Genomic DNA, 16781 nt, shown 5'->3' on the forward strand with positions numbered 1-16781 from the left:
CGCCTTCCTGACCACCTGCTGCACCTGCAGGCTGGGTTTTTGCGACTCATGCACAAGGACCCCGAGGTCCCTCTGCACCGTCGCCTGCTGCAGTTTTTCGCCACGTAAGTAATAGTCCTTCCTACCATTCTTCCTACCAAAGTGGACCACCTCACACTTGCCAACATTAAATTCCATTTGCCATTTCCTGGCCCATTCGCCCAGCCTATCTAGATCCTTCTGCAGACTCTTCACACCCTCCACACAATTTGCCTTTCCCCCAATCTTGGTGTCATCAGCAAATTTCGACACCCTACACTCGGTTCCCTCCTCCAGATCATCTATATAAATGGTAAATAGCTGAGGCCCCAGCACCGACCCCTGGGGCACCCCACTAGTCACCAACCGCCAATCCGAATAGCACCCATTGACCCCCACTCTCTGCCTCCTATTTGACAACCAATCCTCTGTGATGCTCAGAAAAAATTCTCCTCACTGCTATCTAAAATGAGCGACCCTTTATTTTTGAACAGTAAAATCAAGAAATGAGATGCATTGCTCAAATAGATGTACATAGTATTTGGGAGTTGTACAATCAAGAGGTTTTGTGGGAGAAATGGGTTTCAATTCACAGGGCTGGTGTCAGTACTGGTGATAAAAACTGAGGGGCATGGACAGAGTGGATAGTGAGCAGCTGCTCTCCTTAGTGGAAGAGTCAGTCACGAGGGGACATAGGTTCACGAGGTTTAGCGGGGACGAGAGGAACATCTTTTTTACTCAGAGGGTGGTGGTGTTCTGGGATGTGCTGCCTGGGAGGGTGGTGGAGGCGGGGTGCCTCACATCCTTTAAAAAGTATCTGGATGAGCATCTGACACCATCACACATTCAAAGCTATGAGCCAAGCGCTGATAAATGGGATTAAGTGGGAGGTCAGATGTTTCTCGATTGTCAGTGCGGATTTGATGGGCTGAAGGGACTCCCCTACACTATATGGTTCTATGAAAGAGGCAGCTTCACTTGAAGCAGGCTGGGACCAGTGGCCTGGCGAATAGAATCGCTAAAGCTGTAGATAGGAGTTTAAATTAAATAGTTGAGGAGTGGAGGTAGTAACTGCAATTGAGGAGAAACATAGAAAGTGAAAGAGAAAGCACAAGCCAATAGTTCAGGGTAGTAATATGAGTAACAATAACCAGAGTGTGACAGGAAGGAACGGAACATACAACATTAGGAGTGCATCAGCAAACGTCAGAGTAGGGAAAAAATGTAAAGACACAAAATTGATGGTTGATTCCTAGGATGAGGGAGTTGTTTTATACAGAAAGATTGGTCAGGTTGAATCTGTACTCATTGGATTTTTTTAAAAAAAGAGGTGATCCTATTGAAATGTAAGATTCCAAAGGGGCTTGACAAGGTAGATTCTGGGGATGTTCCCCTCATGAGAGAATCTAGATGTAGGGGGACACAGCTTCAGCATAAGGAGTGCCTCATTTAAAATGTACATTAGAAGAGCTTCTTAGGTTAGAGAGCTGTGAATCGTTGGAATGTTACACTCCAGAAAGCTGTGGGGGCCAAGTCCTTGAACTTACTCAAGGCTGAGATAGAACCTAAGAAATAGGAGCAGGAGAATTCCAGAGATTCACCACCCTTTGAATGAAGAAGCTCCTCAACTCTGATCTGAACTGTCCCCCCCTTATCTTGAGGCTGTGTCCTCTAGTCCTGCTATCCTTTCTAAGCAGGAAGAATCTCTCTACCGCTACTCATGCACAAGGACCCCCAGGTCCCTCTGCGCCATAGCATGCTGGATAGACAATTTCTGAACCATAGCTTTGAGGAATAGGCCATATATAGTTGAGGCCAATGTCAAATCAGCCACGAGCGACTGAATGGAGGAGGCACAAGGGGCCATCTGACCTATTCCTCTCTTATTTCTTATGTTACGTAGCATCTGTGGATGGAATGGAGAAATTATTCAGGTGTGGAGTGCATCAGAATTTCTGAAATGTTTCCACCTATTTTACAAATTTTTTTTGATCTGTTCAAGATTTGCTGATGACAGGACTAGATTATTCTAGGCAGTAATTAATTTTGTCCCAAATGAGCGATTGCCACTGTTCAGTCGTATTGAAGCCATTGGCTTGTTTCACCACCATTGTTTGAAATATACTATTTGCAATAATGCGATGTTTTGTGTTCTGCAAACGGGTACGTCGGAGTATATATTCCTGCATTTGTACGTTTTACCAAAACGACGGAAGCTTGACTAATTTAAGAATTATGCATGGAATAAAATGTAGTGTTTCTGAAGTTCCTGACACAGGACAAAAACATCCTAAAGTTAACAGCTAGGAAGCAACTGCTGAACAAACAGGAAGGCGTTCCAGCAGAGAAATATATAATCGGGGGTAATAAACCACTGACTAACCTTCACAACAATGGTATAGGATATTGAAATGAGATCATCAAATGAAAGCTCATTACAGTTTAAGTAATAATATTCCAAATAGATGCATGTCAGAGAACCCAAAACATCCTCTAAGTTTAAAATTGAGCATACAGACTTATTTTCTCCTCGTAGTGGTCAGCCTCTAAATCAAATATCAAATTAAAATGTTACATTACTGTATCGCTGGGTGCACTTTTGTTGATACTCTATAGAAGGTGGGTATGAAAGAGACATTTAGTGTTGAAACAGCATGCATTTTATATTGTTCACTTTAAAAATCATATTCCCAATGGAAATATTTCAGATCAGCCAAACACACCAGTCACAAAGAACATATACTCCCATCACCACCAGCAACGAAAAGAGGGACACAAGTTTACCAGCTTTGGTTTCTCTTCTCTTTCCTGCTGCAATTTCTCTACTAATATTTATTACACTCTGATGTATATTTGAGATGTTCTGCAGCACCAAGCAAAGTTCAGCAATAGATTCCAGCACACTCACACTGTGACGTAGGCATACTGTCCACAGAACTGCTGCTGTATAATATTCTGTACATCGGGATTGTTCTGTTTTGATAGCGTGTCCTCTAGCAGTGACATAAAAAGCTTCGAGAATTCTTGAGCATCCTGTGGATGCAATTGCAAGTGATTAAAACATTAAACAAACAAGATAAAAGCAGTCGTCCTCATGACCGGATATGGTTAATCAAACAATGCATAAACTAATGGTCAAGAAAAGTAATAAAATTGTGAAATTTCAAAAACATTTCCACCAAGTGTGAAGCGAATCATACCATTACTAATATTGTCTTCAAAATTCTAACAATAATCCAATAAAGTTGTGAACAATTGGATGTTTAATTGCAAGTTGTGGATGTGACTAAGTATCCATGAAAAGCAGAGTGGTCCCTCGAGCACAAGCATTCTGTGATATTATCTTCTATTTTAGCATTGTATACCTTCCAAAAAGGACTAAACATTTTAACTATAATAATGATTGCCACAAAGGCCTTAAAAGTTTTAATGTAGCTCTTGAAAATCTTGCACTATAAATGATCTGTAAAGCTACAGTTAACAGCACCAAAAACACACACATCCTACTTCAGCAGGCTACGGCATTTAGATAAAATATTTCCCTCTCTAGAGATGCTGCATGACCTGCTTAGTACTTGCAGCATCTTTGTTTCAGATTTCCAGTATCTGCGGTATTTTGCTTTTGTGGAATGTGAATAAGAATGCTCACTAATTTAGAGTTAGCTGGGTGACCGACAACTTTTTAACCTTAACTCCTGCCAGATATTCACCTGTCCATCCACATTTCCACTTTGTGACCCTGGATTACACGGTCTTAGAAAAATACTTCCCTTAATCTTCCTCCACCCTCACCTCCATGATACTGGCTACATCATGTGCTACCTTTGCCTTCGCGCTTTCTCCTTAGTCACAGATATTCATGATTTCAAACACTGCTCCTATTTCCAGCCTTCTTCTGGGTGCTCGCTCTGGTTTCTTTGCAACTTTTCATCTTAAAACAGTTTTGCTTAAAGATCAACCCAAAGTGTTCCTTTACATGTGTATTTGCAGCTTTCCAGCATTTCAGAGCTTACTTCTTTTTAACTGAGCCACCAGTGTTGGACTGGACATTAATCCAGTCCATTACACCAATTATAATTCATGCTTGCACAACAGCCATCACAAAACTATATTCCAATCATTAAATATCCTCTGACTTGGTATTTAACACTCAAGAAGTTATAGTCTCAACCATGAGCCAACAGAAAATCTTGGCAAAACAAAGAATTTCCTATTGTTTAAATTGGATCGAGTTTAACTATGGTGTTTATTTATGGGTTGGAAGTCATAGGAATCCTAATCCACACATTTCTTGGCGAATTAGTTTCTTGGATTCACATCTATTTACCTGCTGTTGCCCTGTGTCCAGGCCCAATGCTTTTACAAAACCAGAAGGATCAATGTATCGTCGATTGCTACTTTGCAGCAAAGCAAACAAGTACTGAAGATGTTCACAGATGGACTGTGGTTCGAATTCTAAGGTAGAAAACATAACGTTAGTAACTGATCATTGTAATTAATCTTGTTTTTCTCTAGAATGTCTCATCTTCAGGCCAATACAGCACAAAATGATCCACTTTAATTATCATTTCTTGCAATAACGTGAATGTAAGTGGTTAAGTTTTGCTTGCTAAAATGCAGTTGTGTTGAACTGGCACCATTTCCTTTGGTCATTCTGCCTCTACATTCCATTTTACTGAACAACCCATAAAGAATACTTTACTCTTGTCTCAACTCTATAATATACTGCAGGTATACGGAAACGGAGCCAAGGCAAAGCATTGCACAGTACTTTTATGTAGTTTACCAATCAGCTGTGTAAACTGCTCAGCTCTACCCAGCCTTTTAGCAAAGCTGCCTACTGGCACTTTAAAGCTCTTGGTTCTAATATCAGCATCGTTTGATTTAATGATCATTCAGGCTTCTTTCCAAACCTGCCATTATAACCCAATTGTGCTGCATTTAAGTCTATTTCTTCAACAAAGTGAAAGTCCACATCGTCTGAAGAGAGACAACAGCACACAAAGTGCCTTCACCTTCCAAGTGCAGTAAATAAAGGATCCTGATTTTTTTTTTGAAAATACCACAGAAACTCTCATTGCTATCCGGAACATCTCACAATAGCACAAAAATTGCTGCTTTATCTACTGTGCAAGGCAGGCACGTAGGGATGACCTCTCTTCTGGAAACTGGGGTGCAGAAGCAGCTTGGCTGAGATGAGAAATGATAAGGCACTTGTGGGAATTGTGTACAAGCCGCTTAATTCTAACTATATGGTAGGACAGAGTATGAAAGAAGGGATAATGGGAGCTTGTCATAAAGGTACAGCAATACTCGTGGGGGATTTTGATACACATGTAGATTTGAAAAATCTGATGGGCAAAGGTAGTGTAGATGAGCAGTTGAATGTTTTGGGGATAGTTTTATATTCTGGAGCTAACCAGAGGGCAATGCCAGAGCTGGTATTGTGCAATGAGATAGGATTAATTGATAACCTCAGTGAAAGCACCCCAAGGTAGCAACGATTATAATAAGATTATATTTTACATTCAATTTGAGTGAGAGAAAACAGTGCGTCCAAGACCAGTATTTTAAATTTAAATAAGGGCAATTATGAGGATATGAAAGCAGAACTGGCTCGAGTGAACTGATAAATGTACTCAAGGGGTAGACTGATGAGAGGTTCAATGGTAGACATATTCAACCATTGAAGAACACAGAAGTTCCAATAAGAAAGAAGGATGTGTTGTCTGTGGTTAACTAAGGAAGTGAAGGACAGTATCAGAAAGAAAAGGCATATATTTGTTCAAAGACGAGTTGCAGGTGAGGGGATCGGAAAGACTATAAAAGATCAAAGAACGACAAAAAGATTGATAGAGATGGAAAAACTACAGCACGAGAGAAAGAAGGCAAGTCATAAAAAGACAGATAATAAGAGTCTTTATAGATACTTAAACAAGGGTTAACAAGCCGAGTATTGGTCTTAAATAAAGTGTGCTTGGGGAATTGGTAATGGAAAGTAGGACCATGGCAGATGCATTAAACAATTTTGCATTGGCCTTCACTATAGAGGACGCAACATCCCAGAAATAGCAGTACATCAGCTAACGGAAGGGAAAGAGGAACTCAGAAAAATCACAATTGCCAGGTGACAATTGGCATTGAACAAATTGTTGGAATTGAGAAATCGCCAGGTCCTGATGGATTTCACCTGAAAGTAGTGACTAGCAAGATAACTGATGCACTGGTTTAAATTTCCAAAATTCCCTACATTCAGGGAAGGTTCCACTAGATTGGAAGAAAGCAAATACAAGTCCTTTATTCAAAAAGGGAGGGAAACAGAAAGCAGGAGACTACAGACGAGTTAACCGAACGTCTGTCTTATTTAATAATGGCTTTTAACATTTTATCTATGTTAAAGCAGGACACTTAGAAAAAAATCAAGGTAATCAAGCAGAATCCACATGGTTTCGTGAAAGGGAAATCGTGTTTAACAAATTTATTGGAGTTCCTTGAAGGAAATCACAAATGCTGTAGATAATGGGGAACTGGTGAATGTACTGTACTTGGATTTCCAGAAGGCAATTGATAAGGTGCCACAACAAAGGTTGTTGTGGAAAATGAAAGCTCAATATAGCAGATAACAATGGCATAGTTTGAAGATTGACTAGCCAACAGAAAACAGTTGGCATAAATATGTCCTTTTCTGATTGACAGGATGTGATGAGTGGTACGCCCCAGCGATCAGGACTGGGGCCTCAACTTTTTATAATTTATATAAATGCCTTTGATGAAGGGACTGAAGGTATGGTTGCTAACTTTGCTGATGACACAGGTAGGCAGGAAAATAAATTGTAATAAGGACATAAGGAGGTTACAAAGGTATATAGACAGGCTAAGTGGGCAAAAAAACTGGCAAATTGAAAGAGAGAAAATGTAAAATTGCCCACTTTGTCAAGAAGAATGAAAAAGATTATCGAAGTGAGGAGAAATTGCAGAGCTAGGAGGTGCAGAGGGATCTGAGTGTTCTAGTCCATAAATCACAAAAGATTAGTGTACAGGTACAGCAAGTAATTAGGAAAATTAATAAAATATCATTTGGGAGGGGAATCGATTATTTGATTTGATTTGTCACATGTATAAGCATACAGTGAAAAATATCGCTTCTTGCATGCTAAGTATGAGAAGGAAACGAGAGTCCAGAATGTAGTGAAGAGATTGAATTGGAGCGTTGTTAGAGAGTTAGAATGAAGTTTTAGAAGCATGGAACAAGAGATAGAACTAGAAGGTCTGCTGGGCACTGGTTGCAAGAAGTCACCTCACTCCGGCATCATCTTGTTCCTAACAAAAATAAGGTTGTGCCTTAGTTGCACAGGGCATTTATGAGACCACATCTGGAGTATTGTGTATAGTACTGGTGTTCTTATCTAAGGAAGGATGTAAATGCATTAGGTACAATATAGAGCAAGTTTACAAGAGTCATACCAGGAAAGGGTGGCTTGTCTTCTGAGGCAAGAAATTAAAGTTAGGTTTGTATCCACTAGAATTGAGAGGAATAAGAGGCAACTTGATCGAAACCTTTAAGATCCAGAGGGGTATTGACAGGGTGAATGCGAAGCAGGTATTTCCTCTTGCCGGAGAATCTAGAGCTAGGGGTCACTGTTTTAAAAAATAAGGGGTCAGTCTTTACAATGGCAATAAGGAGAAATCTTTTCTCTGAGGATCATGAGTCTCTGGAACACTTTTCCTTCTTTGAATATTTTTAGGGCAGAGCTGAATAGATTCTTGATTTACAAAGGAGGAAAGATGATTGGGGTAGGTAGGAATGTGGGGTTGAGGTTACAATTAGATCAGCCGTGATCTTTATTGAACGGCAGAGCAGGCTTGAAGGGCCGTGCCTACTCCTGCCCTTAATTCATATATTTGTATGCAAGACATCAATTTAGTTTGGAGCTCTACAGCCTGACCACTAGGATGGTGGGGAGAATACATTTCTTTTTATAAATGTGTGCATTTATTTGTATATACAAGAATGTCAAGAATTTGGGCATTCATATACAGCATTATCATATATCCATCTTCAAACAGTAGTCTTCAAAAGAACTTAAAACAGAAATAATTCCAAAGAATATGTTATTCTGAAATTTACCCAACAAATGACTCACATTAGGATGACTGCAATCAGAAGATTGTCATGCTCAGGTGTAAGAGCTAGTTCTTATACATTAAATTTGCCAAAGTCACTTTGTGGCCACACGATAATTGAGTAAGTTCAAAATGAATTTTGAGGCAATTAACTGAATAGGTGTTAATGCCTTTGATGGGGCGATGCCTGTACAGGGAAGCCAGCTAAATACATGAGGAAGAAAAGGAGGATATGCAGATAGGGTTAGATGAAGTAAGGTGTGAGGTTTCACATGGAGTGTAACTGCTGGTGCAGACAAGTTATATGCTACAGGAAAGAAATGGGCCAATGTGAAACTGAAATGCAAACACAAAATAATGCAGAAAATGAAGATCGTTACTGAGCATTTAATGGAAGCATCCAGTTTATGAGAATTTAACATTGACAGAGAGGCAAGGTGGCTCAGCAGTTAAACACTGCTGCCTCACAGTGCCAGGGATCCAGGTTTGATTCTGGCCTTAAGTGAATGTGTGGAGTCTGCACATTCTCCCAATGTCTGTGTGGGTTTCCTCCAGGTGCTCCGGTCTCCTCCCACACTCCAAACATGGATCGCCACGCTAAAATGCGCGGAGTCACGGGGATAGGGCAGAGGCAAGGGCCTGGATAGGATGATCTTTCACAGAGTTGGTGCAGATGGGTCAAATGGCCTCCTTTGGTACTGTCAGGATTCTGTGGTTCTACGTCTGATCCAGTAACAGTAAAAATCAGAGACACGTCTTGACCACTTAAAACTGACCCTCACTGTTACAGTTTCAACTTCATCATGCAAAGAGCAAATACACTATTCCCTAACCAAGAAAGTGAACACGGAATAATAAGGAATTTGAACAAAGGACTGTCAAACCTGCTCCTGCAGCTGCTACAAGTACAGACTTTTTCACTCAGTTCCTCTCCATGCAATCTCAGCCAAAATGAAGAACTCAACAGATAATAAATGTACAGAGTCCATGTTCTAAGGCAAAGCACATTATCATATCCACATATTGGAATATTTTCCACAGTAGCTTATTTTTACACTGTCTAATGATACAGCCATATCAAGTTCTGGTTAAGTTTGTATTGAGCTGAATTAATGATTATGCAAATCTAGGTCCTGCCCACACATATAATAAATAAAACGGAAAATATGAAACACTACTGCACTGAAGTGTGGCCAAAAGCGCTCATTTTTTCCCCCAATTTCCTCAACTAATCCACTGTCAATACTCACCTGCATCTTCCTCAATCCCTTCTCCAGTCCCTATCTCCTTCCGAGGACCATGGCAGAGATACAGTGCCTGTCGCAACTCAAGGTTGTGAAACCAAACCTGAAGCAAGGTGTTGACGTAACAAGTAGCTCCAAGATTAGTCAGTCCTACAAAGGTATTCTTAGAAAAGAGAAGAGACAATTTGAATGAGAACAAATCATTTTATATGGTGAGGATTCAAAGCTTCTGAAATTGCTTAATAGGGAACTTTCTATATAGGTATTAGCTTAATGGAAAATATTAAGTGCCCAGCTCTAAGGATGCATTCGAAACATATGAAAGGCAGTGCTGAAAAGACATATTTAGCATTGTAGTCAAAGCCTTGTCCAAATCTTTTCTGTTAATAAGTATTTGGGCATACATGGCATATACATTTATATCTGGTTGCAACTGTTTGCAAAATTTATAAAATGGGATTGCTGTAGCTATGAGGAGCAATTCAGCAATTTTTACGAAATGTCGACAAATCACTTCCCGTTAAGGCAAAGAGGGCAGAAATTACTTAGCACCAATTTACACAAGTATTATGCAGCCAACCTATAACTGCGAAAGTGAAAAAAGCACCATCTCCAAGACAGCCAAGAATCTCTTGTAAGTGTTCCATAAAACATCTGCTCCTCCAAAAGTCTATGGATCTTTCACCAATTAAACCCCCTATTATGTACATATGCAGCACATTACAAGTGAATCAAACAATTCAGATCTACCATTAGTTTCTCATAGGTTGTGCAGCTCAACTTGTCCAATAATCAGTCAAATCTGCACAAAGGAATAAGAAATAGCAAAAAGTAAGCAGTCATTTGTGGGAGCAGTTTGCTGGTCCCCAAACATTAACTATACTGTAGGATGGAATATACAGGAAGAAATAATGGAGCCCAGTTTGAAGAAGCCCAAGGTGCTACTGCCTGAGGTCTGCACCGGACAACCGTCACTGACCAGGCTCCACACTGCCTGCCAGAGTTGACACTTGTTGGCGGCCAATCATAGCTGTTTCTGGAGGATTTCTTCAGGATGCATGGCGGGATAAGACTGGTGGAGAGAGAGTTTGGCAAGGGTTGATGAAAAGATAAAACTGTAGCCGGTTATTGTTCAAAACGGCCAGACTTGGCGTGGTTTTTGGTTTTGATTTTGTGAGTAACCTGCTAAAGAATTACTATTTCTTAAAGGTTTTTTAGTTGCACTCTGTGAAACATCAACAGTATTCATCACTTGTTTCTTTGACTTAACAGTTTATTAACTGAGCTAATAACTATGCGTGGCTGTGCTCAAAACCTTTTCAGTGCTGAATTAGATCAGATTTAGAACTAATTCTAGTCATCTGAGCTAAAGAAACTTAGTGGAGGGAGATTCCATTGAGCAAACAGTGGAGGGGAAAAATGGGGGCTACCACTGCCAAGGAGGGAAGATACACACAGTGATAGGACATTAAGAGCCTAAGCCACAGGATTTGGATGCCTCGGAATCTACTCCATTTTCCCAATGGGGGTCAGCAGCAGAAGGTGCGCTAACAGGCTGTTTCCACTCTATATGTTGACATATTTTAAAAAGGATTTTAAAATGGCAGAGCAGGCCAGAATGGTTTGTTCCTGCCCCTTGTTCGCATGTAGCCAACATGGTGTGGAAGTGGGAGGCCACTGACTCCATGCTGGAATTGGCCTTGCAAGAGTCTTTGACTTGCAAAAAGCCAAATGTATGTAGCCCAAAAAATCTTGAGACTGCCATCAGTGCAACCCAACCAGAGAGGGCCCTGATACTTGGACGTGGCTATAGTCAGAGAATATCAAGCACAGGCTTCACACCACGCAGCAAGCATTAGGAAGGATCATGTTTGTATGGTTATGGTCTTATTAGATCATAACCATGGCAAATGTAAATAAAAGCGGTGTTTATGAGCAATTGATTCAGTTGAAAAATAGTTGGAATTGTTTGTCTCATTGAAGTGTGCTGTGTTACTGAAGAGATTGGGAATCACTGCTCTAAAGGGAGTGCCTGGGGAATTAATAATGAAAAATAAGGAAATGGTGGATGAATTGAACAGATATGCTACGTCTGGCTTCAATATAAAAGTCAAAGAAAATCCTAGAAATAATTATGAACAGACAAAAGGGAGGGAGAAACTTAAAACAATTGCAATCACCACAGAAAAGGTACTGAGAAAATTTTTACAACCAAGGGCTGAGAGGTCCCAAGGTCTTAGAGAACATTCTATGGTCCGAGTGGCCACTGATTCCTTAGATTCAAGAAAGGTGCCTTCAGATTGCAAAATGCCAAATTCATGACGGGAAGCAGGCCAGTCAGCTAACATTTGTCATAGGGAAAATACTAGAATTTATCAAGGTGTTCATGGAAGGACACTTAGAATATCATAATGCAAGCAGGCAGAGTCAACATGATTTTGTGAAAGGAAAATCATGTTTGACTAATTTATTTGAGTTCTTTGAGGAAGTATCAACCTGGATAATGGGGAATCCACACATCCGGTGCACTTGGATTTCCAGAAGACATTTGACAAGGTGCAAAAATCAAAGATTGCTGCAGAAAATAAGGGTTCATAGTATGGAGGTAACACAACTAATAAATCCTCTGCCCCTGCTACTAACAGGAAAGGGAGGGTAGAGATAAATGGATCAGATTGGCAAGATATAACGAGGAGTGCCACAGAACTCAGTCCTCAGCAATTTACGATCTACATCAATGACTTGGATGAAGGAACACAATGTATGACTGCAAAAACAGTAGAAGAGTTGGATGTGAAGAAGGCATTAAAACTCTGCCACAGAATTCCTAAAGTGCAGAAGGTAGGTATTCCGCCCAAAATCCCATCCAGGCCCTATACCTGTAACCTCATTTTTACCCTACTAACCCCCTGATACTAGGGTCAATTTAGCACGGTCAATCAAACTAACCTTCACATCTTTGGACTCTGGGAGGAAACCGGAGCACCCGGAGGAAACCCACACAGATGCAAGGAGAACATGGAAACCCCACACAGACAGTGACCTGAGGCCGGAATGGAACCCAGGTCCCTGACACCGTGAGGCAGCAGTGTTAACCATTGTGCCACCATAATGCCAAGGGATATAGATATGTTAAATGAGTGGGCACAAATTTGGCAGATGGAGTATAATGTGGAAAAACGTAAACTTGTCCACTTTGGCAGGAAGAATAGAAAAGCACTTTATTATTTAAATGGCAAGAAACTGCAGAACTCAGGTACAAAGGGATCCAAGTGTCCTGTTGCACGAATCACAAAATGTTAATATGCCGGCACAGCAAGTGATTAGGAAAGCAAATGAAATGTTCGCGTTTACTGCAAGGCAAATGGAAAGTAAAAGTTGCTACAATTACACAGAGCATTATGAGGTCACATTTGCAGGACTGTGAAAAGTTCAGGTCTCCTTAACTAAGGAAGGATATCTTTGCCTTATGAATAGTGCAGAGAAGGTTCACTCGACTGATGCCAGGGATGAAGAGGTTCTCTTGTGAGGAAAGACTGAACAAGTTGGGTCCGAATCCATTGGAGTTTAGAAGGATGAGAGGTGATCTTATTGAAGTGTACAAGTCCGAAGGAGACTTACTAGTGGATATTCATTTTTCAGTTGTATTAATGAAACTCCATCATGTTACCACTCAAGTGCATCAATGAATTATTTAATGCAAGATAAAAATGATATTCTAAAATGCTGTCCCAATGGAAGATCAAAGATTTAAGTTTGTGACTATGCAAATGATTTTGAGCAGAAGCTTGTGCCAATTGTTATTAATTTGGAACACCACTGCAATTCTGAGCACAATTTACGCCACGATGGTAAATTTCATCAAAAACAGAAACCCTACCCCTTCCCATCTTACACTAAAACATCTCCAAAACACAAGGTATTTTACTCACCTTGCATCTCCTTTCAGAGTTTGGATCATCAATGTTATGGAAGCTGTTTTCATCAATTTCTCCCAGCCACACGTGTTCACCAAGACCCACCAAACAGTTTGGGTTTCCTCGACAGTTGCGCCTAGATTGTGGAAGGGGAAAGCAAATAACAATAATGAAACTTTGGAGTGTGAATTTTGCAGACAATGACCATAACATGTTTTCCAGTGAGAGGTTGCTAAAACATTTATTGTGATCCAGTTACCCAAACTTAGCACTTTAGCTTGTGATTGTTATTAACTCAGCCTTTCATCATGCACCCTACTGGATGGTCATTATGTGATTGCAATCTCTGTTGAGTGAAGCACCTTGTGTATCAGAGTCAGAGAGGTAGGGAAATTAGATGGAGGAGCAGCCAGTTTCCACTTCTGATCACTATTCAATAACTAAGGCTGCAAAGTTAACACCCAATGCAAAGGCAGGATCAGCTTCCCTTCCTATCATGGTCTGAGTTTGCTAATATGCATCACCAACACTCAGAAAGGTATCTGCGGTATGAGTAGCAGGAAGATCATTCTTTCCACAGAACCAAAGGCACACCCAAGTTACTGCTTTTTACAAGGGAGGCATTCCAATTTCTTTGGTTAAGAGCAAGAGCAGGGTCAAGCCCAGGGTCATTAATGCCTGTTCTTGTCAGCTTGCATCCAGTACATCCCTTTTGTGGGGACCATGAATTGGATTCAATTTGAAATGGGTTTTGGAGCAAACAAGAAGTTGGATTAACGGGTTTGTAACTTTGAGAAAGGATTGCAATTTTTTTAAGAGAGGGTTGCACACTCAGTTCTGGCATCATCCTTGTAAACCTGTTACGCATTTTTCACTGGTGCCTTGATAATCCTTAATAATTTGAAGGCAGGAGCGTACCGGACTCATTGTGGTCAAACCAAAGTTCTATAGAAGTTTAACACAACTTCTCTACTTTTGAATTATATTCCACTAGAAATGATCCCAGTGCTGTTTGCATTTTTGTGGCTTCACTAACCTGCAATGCTCGTTTTAATGATTTGTGTTGCAGGTTTATGTGTCCATTCCGTAGGTTTGTTACACTTTTTGTGTATTTGGCATAGTGAAACAAGTCTCATTGCATTGATTTAAGTGAAGCTTAAAACTTTTGTTAGACCACAAAATCAGTTTTAAAAGGTCAAAATTACACAGGTCTCTGGATAAGAACTGCTTTGGAAAATCTTGATAAATTGCAGTTAACTCAAAATGCCATGGCAAGTTTTGAACTGAGGTTTAAAAACTTAAATAAATGAAGAAAAAAATGAAATAAATCAGGAAATAATGACGACAATAAGTTGCTGGGCATCTATACAGCATAACTTTAATGATGTACATTATCAAATGTGACCTTCTGACATCCAGAGTGGGCATAGGCCCAAAAAGGAATACGAGGCATTGGAAGGACCAACCCAATCTCAAAATTACAAAATAGTTTTGATGGACATGCAGGAGGAAGGGGAGGTGCGGGGGGTAGACCAGGAACTATACGATCGGGTAAATGTTTACTTTGGCTACAGTCATGAGATAGGGGGATCAGATGCAATGTGAAAAAGGACATATCCATCACATTGCAAACTTGGTTCCAATTGGATTGACCGAGATTCAAAGTTATTATTCTATGAGGCCCTATTCTAATATTATTGGGTACCCCTTGTTAGCAAGGATCAACACCTTCCATGAATCTAAAGATTGCTGTCGAGGCCAATTCAGAATCTGCATTCAACATGACATGAGGATTAGTGGTCATACAGAGTGTCTGCTCACGTAATAACAGCTTGGGTCATGGCATTTCTTTAAGTCAACCTCTTCTTCATTTTGAAATTGTTGGGTTCTCAAATTGCACGGATCCATCCCAAAGGCTATCTGATATGGTCCAAAGCGAAGTTCACCAAAGAGATGATGTCAATGTTTCATTTCTTCATGTTGACATTCAGCACATTCTGGAAGCACTTTCTACCCTGATTGAGCTGAGAGAACACTACTCACTTTGACAGCTTGATATCTGACATCCGTACTACATAACTAACCCAGCAAAGCAGGTGATATAGCCTCAAGGCTTGTGTTTGTCCACCTATCTATCAGCATATGAAGAAACATCAGCTTTTCCTCATCTACCATGTGCCCACATTAGATTTCAAGAAAATCCAGGTTCTGATAGGGCTGTCTCACTGGAAGACAGCTGACCATTTTCAAGCAGGGTTAGATTACCAATACACTTTTCAAAAATCAGATTAACTAGACATGGGCTTTGGAGAGTAATGCCAGTAAAATATTGGAAAAAGTACTATTGTAAATTCAATCTATGCAGATCTTGCAATTTCAGGATACTGGATTGGTAACTATCTTCACCGGACAGGGACCAACCAAAACTTGGGGGTTAGACAAAATAAACATGTCTTGATCTAGAAACTTCCAAATTAGGCAACGACTTAGCCCCTCAAGCTTGTTCCGCCATTCAATAAAATCATAGCCCCACATTTCTGCCTACTCCAAAAAACCTTTCACCCCCTTGTTAATCAAGAATCTACCAGCTCTGCCTTAAAAATATTCAAAAATCCTGCTTCCACTAACTTTTGAAGTAGAGAGTTCCAAAGACACACAACCCTCAGGAAAAAAATTCTCCCCATCTCAGTCTTACTTGGACAAACTCAGACTCTCCAACAAGAGGAAGCATCCTCTCCTCATCCATCCTGTCAGGATCTGAAAGGTTTTGAGCAAGCTGCTTCTCAAATTCCAGTGAATCTAAGCTGTCTAACCTTTCCTCGTAAGACAACACGCCCATCCCAGGTATTAGTCTAGTAAACCTTGTCTGAACCGCTAACATGTTTCCACCTTTCCTTAAATAAGGAGACCTAGACTGTTCAAGGTAATCCAGATATGGTCTCCCCTGTACAAGTGAAGCATAACCTCCCTACTTACACAATCAATTCCCTTCGCAACAAACAATGATATTCAATTAGCTTTCCTAATTACTTGTTGCACCTGTATACTAGACTTTTGTGATTCATGCACAAGGACAGCCAGGTTCCTCTGCACCTCAGCACTCTACAATTTCACATCATTCAAATTAGCTTCTTCTTTATTCTTTAAAATGGGCCTTGTACATTCTCCCACATTATATTCCATTTACCAGATCTTTGTCCATTCACTTAACCATCTCAACATTGAGTTCAACAACTTTAGACAGTGAACTTTCCCCTTTTGTTTTCTATTATTGGTTCGTCTGGCTTGTCCCAACACACTCCCACCCCTCCCCCACATGGCCACTGTCCCTTGTTGCTCAGTTTTGCCACCACTAAGCACTGACCTCTGTTCTATAAATACATTCTGCTATTTTACCTTTGCCACAATTAACATTCTTCAGTCCCTAATGGCAGTTCCAACAATATGCTCAATACCACTCCCTGCTTTTATTTCTGAG

General features: G+C 40.4%; 1 protein-coding gene across 1 annotated transcript in view; it reads right to left on the bottom strand.

Annotated features, from left to right (window-relative positions):
• Window positions 1-16781, bottom strand: part of usp48 (ubiquitin specific peptidase 48) — a 119266-nt gene that overhangs the window by 91948 nt on the left and 10537 nt on the right. Inside the window, exons 2-5 of the mRNA XM_080181525.1 lie at window positions 13319-13439; window positions 9393-9549; window positions 4346-4473; window positions 2927-3051 (exon numbers count right to left, since the gene is read on the bottom strand). Of these exons, the coding sequence (XP_080037651.1) occupies window positions 2927-3051; window positions 4346-4473; window positions 9393-9549; window positions 13319-13439 (531 nt within the window). The remainder of the gene's footprint in view (window positions 1-2926; window positions 3052-4345; window positions 4474-9392; window positions 9550-13318; window positions 13440-16781) is intronic.

Source organism: Carcharhinus amblyrhynchos, unplaced genomic scaffold, assembly GCF_965287045.1.
Source record: "Carcharhinus amblyrhynchos unplaced genomic scaffold, sCarAmb.v2.hapA scaffold_41, whole genome shotgun sequence".
In the NCBI taxonomy this organism is placed as follows: Eukaryota; Metazoa; Chordata; class Chondrichthyes; order Carcharhiniformes; family Carcharhinidae; genus Carcharhinus; species Carcharhinus amblyrhynchos.